The 7,368-nt window shown below is 41.9% G+C and overlaps 1 protein-coding gene across 2 annotated transcripts in view; it reads right to left on the bottom strand.

Moving 5' to 3' along the window:
- The window catches only part of LRRC1 (leucine rich repeat containing 1), a 132,433-nt gene that overhangs the window by 20,954 nt on the left and 104,111 nt on the right, over positions 1 to 7,368 (bottom strand). For both annotated transcript variants that reach the window (XM_082729407.1, XM_082729408.1), the window contains exons 6-10: positions 7,188 to 7,251; positions 6,746 to 6,820; positions 4,737 to 4,881; positions 2,260 to 2,378; positions 628 to 711 (exon numbers count right to left, since the gene is read on the bottom strand). In XM_082729407.1, the coding sequence (XP_082585533.1) occupies positions 628 to 711; positions 2,260 to 2,378; positions 4,737 to 4,881; positions 6,746 to 6,820; positions 7,188 to 7,251 (487 nt within the window). The remainder of the gene's footprint in view (positions 1 to 627; positions 712 to 2,259; positions 2,379 to 4,736; positions 4,882 to 6,745; positions 6,821 to 7,187; positions 7,252 to 7,368) is intronic.

Below are 7,368 nucleotides of genomic sequence, written 5' to 3'. Positions count from 1 at the left end.
CTGAAGTGCCTCTACATCTGTACAACTAGTCCCCACAAAGCCTGGTGACGGGCTCTTCTCTCGGTTGGATCGTTGACAGAGAAAAAAAAATCCTAAGAATCTGGCTATAGCTTCCCATTCACCTCCCTCCACGTAAATGCCTTTGTGAAGAGTTCGTTTGCTTTCTCCCGGAAATGAACACTGCTCGGTATCAATCTCTGTCCAAGAAAAGGGTTGCATCAAGATCCACTTTTATAATTCCATTGGCTTAGGAAGCAGTTTAATTTCACATTAAACTCAGTTAGACCCAACGTTATCCGTTTCGTCTGCTAAACCCCCAAGTAACCTATTTCTTTCGATGGTTCTCTGTATGGCAAAGCCAGAAATGTCAAATATCTCCCATCTCCCACTTCAAATCCTATCAACTCACCTTTCTCAAATGCTCATAGTCATCTAGACTCGTCTACCCTTTTTAAAGTCACTCCTGATGGTTCTTTGATATAATTCCTCCAACCATCTATATGCTCACTAATGAGAGTACATAACATTTAAAAAGCACCACATTAAGTCTTTTAAAACGTATGACACTTTGATCCCCTGTGTGCTATTATTTCTGTATAATCATTATTGTTTTTTTAAAGCACATACCTCTTTTGGTAAAGACACTAATTTATTTCTGTCTGCATTCAAGTTGCTCAACTTCTTAAGTTTTCCAATGCTCTTAGGTAAAGTCTGTTAAAACAATATTTTAATTATTAATTTAATACATTTTTTAACATGACTCACAGTAAAACAGATCTTAAATCCTTTCAGGGATTTAAAGAATATAATCTCATCCACTAAGAGACATAATTGTTCTTTCTGAATATCGGATAGGTCAAAGCTCACTTGGAAGATGTAAAATTAAATATTCTATATTTTTGTTAAAACTAGAGTATGTTTCACTGAAATGGAGTCAAAGGCATGGGCCTGGAAACAGAGAAACACCTAGTAAAGAGGTACAACCTAAGTAAGAATTTGCACCTCAAGATTCATCATTCATTGCCTGCACTTTTGAGAACCACACTGGGAGAATGGCTTGGATGACCTAAAAGCCAAAGGGCTGGGAGAACTGGAATCCAAAGTGGGGTGCTGTGAAGCCAGCAGAAGGGTAGGTGGCATGGAAACAGGAGCAAGGCACGCAGGGCTGGGGGGTCGGGTACGCAAAGCACTCTAGGAACCAGGTCGGACTCTGGTGGCGGGGAGAGTTTCAACACTCTGCTAGAAGCCAGGCGTGAATGTTAGTTTACCTCTGTAATGATAAATATCTGTAAGCCTAAAACCATAAACTAGCATCAGAAGATTTGGGTACTTCCACAATACCGACCAGAGGAGGATGCCCACGCTGCCCGAGGAGAGATGTGGCTTGGCTCCTGCACCAGCTCCATGTCCTACCCACTCGTGCTATTTTTCTGCTCTTTCCACCTAAAGAGCCTTGCTTATTGTTTTTATAAAGAAAGAAGAAAAGAGAAGAGGAAAAGGAGTAGGGAGAGTAAGGTAGGAAACAGAGTGACAAAATGAAAGAGCAAGGTAGGAATGTAAGCTGAAGCAAACATAGCTGCTACAAGACAAGGAAGAGAGGAGGAAGAGAGGATACAGTGATCAGTGAGGGCCTGAGGAAAGCAGAGAAAGCAGCAGGAAGGGAGGAGCAACAGAGATCCACTGTCATCCTGCTCATCCGGATCCCCCAGCACCATGACCAGGTGGCTGACACCAAAGCTTTGCCCTTGGGAGGATGGGGAAGTCCAGCCCAAGAGTGGACACGTGCAGCCACTGCCACCCCCAATTTCCAGGGTGGGGTAAGATCTCAGTTCCACACTCAGCCCCCAAAGAGTACTCATTCCCCTGCCCCTATTCCCACCAAGGCTTTTCTCAGCCAAACACCACTTTCTCCCCTTCTCTCTCTTTCCATCTGCTCGAAGAACCCTAGGAAGGTTGCCCCCGGTGGACCTCAGACACCATGGTGGAGGCATCAGCACAACCACTGATGGGCTTACCCCTACCCCTCACTGGACACCTCTGTCAGTGGAGCCTAACTACCATTCTCTTCACTGAAGCAGGTTAAAAGCCAGTTGTCTTTATGCCCTGCATTTGCTTTGAAGTCCCTTTTTAGATGTAAGAAATAAGAAAATTTCCACACAGTCCACCCCAATTATGAGTAAGTACAACCTACCCTGATAAGTCTTTCTGATAGAGAAACCACACGACACATATCCATTTGAATGTGCACCCCACACTCACCAGGAGCCGGTTTTCTGTAAGAACTAATTCAGTGAGGCTTTCACAGTCCCCAACTGCTTCAGGCAGCTGTGTGAGTCTGTTCTGATCCACCTTTAAGATCGACAATTTCTTTAGTTTTCCTGTAAAAGCATTATTTCAGCTCATTAGTTACAACTGTCTTCCTAATCATTATTTGGTATCTCTTATCTGCTGTTCTTTTTGTTTTAAATAGTTACTTTTTTTTCCCCTCACCCAGCTTTTCACATTATGAAACCACATCTTTCTCATTTAGATCACTAAAGGTGGAGAGTTAGTTTTATTGGAACATCAAAAACAGCAATGAGAAAAAAATCATTTTAAAAGTCACTACATAAAAAATTGTATCAAAGCCAGAAACTTTATAGAAAAACAAATAACTAGCTCTTGACAGATCTTTAAGGACAGGAAATGTTTCATGTACAAAGGAGAGAGACTTTCATCTTACTCCAAGAAGCATCCTCACTGAAAACAAAAAATAAAGTGTGGTTTATTTTATCACCTGGAGTGAAAGTGGCTTGGTGAAGACTTCTGAAATGAATGGCTCTAGAGATACAGAATAAAATCGAAACCTTTGAAATGCCACATGAAGTACTGAGTGTATTTCACTCAGGGCAGAAAGGGTGGATTTTCTGGTGGTGCCCGTAGGCCATGGAAAACAGGAATGGGGTGAGCACAGCTTCCTCAATGTCCCCACTGAGTGAAGAAAATCTGCAGTCATTTGGATTCTCATTTTCAACCATAATTCAAGGAATAATCCTACAAAACAGATAGCCTTCAATATCTACTGAGAGAGGCTGGCATGGGGACACTGTCCCCAGGAAAATCAGAAAATGGCTTCTATCTTAAAGGAAATGTAAAGCTGAAGAAAAAATGTTGAAAAAATTAACTTGCTTTGTGTGTTTTCACACAGCAGGGCAGGAGAACTAACAGAGTCATAAGTTCTTTGTTTAGCATAGTCAATAACCTACTAACACTGTTTCCAGAGAGCTTCCACCTGTCCTCACCGGCAGGAGAGGCCTTCTCCACAGGGCAGGGCACACTGAATTGAATCAAAAGATCTCCGTGCAACTGAGGAGTCTTCTTAACAGTATTACTGGCAGGGCACCCGGGTGGCTCAGTGGGTTAAGCCTCTGCCTTCGGCTCAGGTCATGATCTCAGGGTCCTGGGACTGAGCCCGCATGGGGGCTCTCTGCTCAGCGGGGAGCCTGCTTCCCCCTCTCTCTCTGTCTGCTGCTCTGCCTACTTGTGATCTCTCCCTGTCAAATGAATAAATAAAATCTTAAAAACAAAACAAAACAAAAACAAAATGGTATTACTGGCAAGTGGTGTTGCCGCCTCTCCCTGAACACTTCAAGTTACAGGGAGCTCATCCCTTCACTAAGCAGCCCAGACTAATTTGTAACCAATATTTCATTTATATCCTTCCCCTATAGCTGTCTGAACTAGAAGATGCAGTAACAAATCGACTTCTCTTCTATAGGACGGCCTCTCAAATGCTTGAGGTCAGCCTACTTCCTATGCCTAGCAACAAAATGTCCCCAGTTGCTACAACTGTTTTTGGGTACCAATTATCATTCTCACCGACCATCTCTACCTGGACTCAAAATCCCCATCAATTTTCCACCAGGCCGAACCAAAAGACGTCTGTGTTCCTCCCCGGTTGTTATGATCAGATACTGCTTTCATCTTGACCAAACACCAGAAAGGAAGTGGTTCTCTGTCCTAGAGCTTCTTCAGCTACTGAAAATCCTTCAGAAACCTTTGATATTTTGAATAAAAGCTAAACAAAGGTCAAAGACAGCAACACTTTGTTAACTATGTGGTTAAACGTTTCTTACAACCTCTAAGTGGCTTCGCAATGGTGGAGCTCTCAGTCCACGTCTGTTTATACCTTCGGAGTATATTTTCTCACACAGGACTGAATGCCTTTAGGATAAAGGAAATGTCTGAACTAACTGATTTTAAAGGAAATGACAGACAATGGCTAAAGGAAAAGACTATTCTCGACGTATGAGAAAAGGATCAACTCAAACACACCATTCCTCCCTAGGTCATGTGGTGAGGTCAGAGTCACTTTCTCATTAACTACTTAGGATGCTCACATAAAAATTTCAGAGTTTTATTTTTGAGACTGTTCCCATGCCTGAAACTTATCTATTATTCAGACTAATCTCTACTGAAAACAATGGAGACAAGATACGGAAGAGACAGAGGAGTCAACACTTAGAAGTAATCATACCTATAACTGCTACCGGAACCAGGATGACAGAAATACTTGCCTATCAAGAAACTTCAAGTGCATTAAATGTTCTCTGCATTCCTTCGTTAAGAACAAATAAATGAGACTAAAGGAGCCACATCACCAGCCTCTGAGGGTGGTGACCAAAGGATCAGAGTGATCTCCAAAGGCCTGAAACAACAGCCAGCACCTTTAGTAGGGAATTACTTTCCGTACTTACCGATGCCATCTGGAATCACTTCTAGTAAGTTCTGGGAAATGACTAAATCCGTTAATGAAGTCAGGCCACTGATTTCTTCAGGAAGTCTTTCCAACCTATTTTCAGAGACATCTAAGCACAGTAGGTTCTTCAGATTTCCTATTTCCTACATCAGTGACACAAAAAAGAGATTCATGCTTCAACCTGCCACAGTACAGAGGAATTTCTTACAGTGATTTTTCACAGTCAAATCCCAAAGTTGTCCCGAGGATGTTTCTTTAGCGTTTATCTATATGAGAAGGCTGGAGTAAATTTCCAGACCCCTTTCCAATGAAAACGGGAAGCTGTAAAAATCACAGACATGGCTCTGGGAGGGATGCCAAGCCCTCCAACTTCAGGCAGGCATGGAATCATTCTCACGTAACAGATGAAGAGACTGGCACCAAGAGAACAAATGACTCTATGGTTGCATAATTTAAAAAAAGGGAGTCTCGAATCCAGTTCCTCAGGTTTTGGAATCAATCACTTCAATAAGCAACTCATACTTCAGGGTGACCCTGAGATTTTCTGTTAAGAAACAATCTGTAGGGCGCCTGGGTGGCTCAGTGGGTTAATCCTCTGCCTTCGGCTCAGGTCATGATCTCAGAGTCCTGGGATTGAGTCCTGCATCGGGCTCTCTGCTCGGCAGGGAGGCTGCTTCCTCCTCTCTCTCTCTGCCTGCCTCTCTGCCTACTTGTGATCTCTGTCTGTCAAATAAATAAATAAAAAAAAAAAAAAAAAAAAGAAAAGAAACCATCTGTACACACACACACATACACACACACACTCTCTCTCTCTCTTTCTCTTCTCCCATCATGCCCCAGAGCTGGTGTATTACTTTCCTGATAACCCCGTGGTATTTTATTCCCCATCCTGTGACTCCGAAAATAATGAGAATTCTCCCAACCAGGATTTCTCCTAATTTCCTAGAGAAATCTAGATATTAATCAGACCTTCACCACATCAGTTGCTAATCTGTCTCCTTTCTCCAAATGCAGCCAAGACCTCAGAAAGAGACTGCAATTATCTCCTTCCTTCCCTTGGCTGTGAGTGAGGTCCTCATACTTTCAGTGCTGTAACTACATCCAAAACATGCTACGAGTGCTTCCTCCTGGAGTTCGACCTCCTGCATCAACACGGCCTTCCTCACCTACAGCACACGACACCATCACACCTGCTTCAGCCCACTGAGCAGACACCTGACCATCTGATCTGCTTTAAACTAGGGGCACCTAGGCCATCAGAAAATACACCCAGACTTTAAAGACTGGCTATAAGGTATATCAAAGAATGAAATTCAGGAATAGTTAGAGAAAAATTGAGTAAGAGGAAAACGCTTGTTTTTTTAATTGTTGGGTTTGTTGGCTTATGTTTCTCTGTCATTTTACCAGAAGGCAAGTCTGCTTACAAAAGGACTCCACGAGATGACTATGTACGTAGAAGTCTGTGCAGACTCTAATTCATTTGGAACACGGTTCTCACATTTGATAGGAGTTGGAAAAACCTTAACACTATGACAAAACAGCTAAAACATAAGCAGTATTTGCAAAAATCGTGACATAAAAGCTTTTAACATTTCTTTTACATCAACTATTACAGAACAGAATGTGGTCACAATCATCCCAAAGCACTTGGCACATCACAGACTGTCAGAAATGGACACCATCTAAGACTCAGGAGTCCTCACAATTTACAAAGTTGCTGGGCTTGAAGTAAGCCACATGGGGAGCAAGGACGAAATAAAATACAGACTTCACCAACTAAAGGATGTATTTTCTATCTTTAGAAATTGTGGGTTGAGGCTTTCAATTTTTCTGTGGCAATGTAGCATGATGAATGCTTAATATATGTTACCAAATGTGCTTTTTCAACCAATGTTTTTGGTTTCAAGATCCCCATTATAGAAAATTTCACATAGAAGCAGGGAATACATGAGTGGTGCCTGTGGTTGTTTTATAATTTGGGGGAAACAATGTAAAATCACCACTTACCTGAGGTAATTCTGATAGCTGATTTCCATCCAACCAGAGATCCTTTAGATGTAAGAGAGCTCCAATTGATTCTGGCTAAAACAACAAAAAACAATACTATGGTAACAAAGTTCCAATGTTGAGTCTTCCACTAAGAAAGAATCCCAATTCAACAGTTAATAAATGGGTACTATAGAGGATGTCTGTTGGGACTTTTCCAATACAAGTCCCCCATCCTAAAAGCACTCCCAGTGCTCTCCAAGAATGCTGGTGATTTCCATTTATGCCCGTCATCTCTAGTCCTGACCCCCCCACCCCTACATCGTAATTCTTAACATGTATGAACTGAAGCACATTCTCTCATGTTGCCAAGCTATATCTGTGAAAATACACCCCTATAGATTTCCCCTAAAATACCACATAGGGACAAAATTAAATCTAAATCTCTTCGATACAGACTTACCAAATTATATATTTCATTGTTTCCTAAATCAAGTTCTTCTAGTCTCCGCAGCTGGGTAAGAGAACTATTAAAAAAAAGAAGAAGAAGGAACTCTTAGAGAGTACTTAGAAATGCTGAGCAACATGGTATTCCTCAGTTGGATTCATTTCCAAAAACATTCAAACTGCACGGTTCTAAGAAT

The sequence above is a fragment of the Mustela nivalis genome, assembly GCF_964662115.1.
Source record: "Mustela nivalis genome assembly, chromosome: 5".
In the NCBI taxonomy this organism is placed as follows: Eukaryota; Metazoa; Chordata; class Mammalia; order Carnivora; family Mustelidae; genus Mustela; species Mustela nivalis.
Note: the sequence above shows the minus strand (reverse complement) of the source record. Positions and strands in the feature narration are given on the sequence as shown.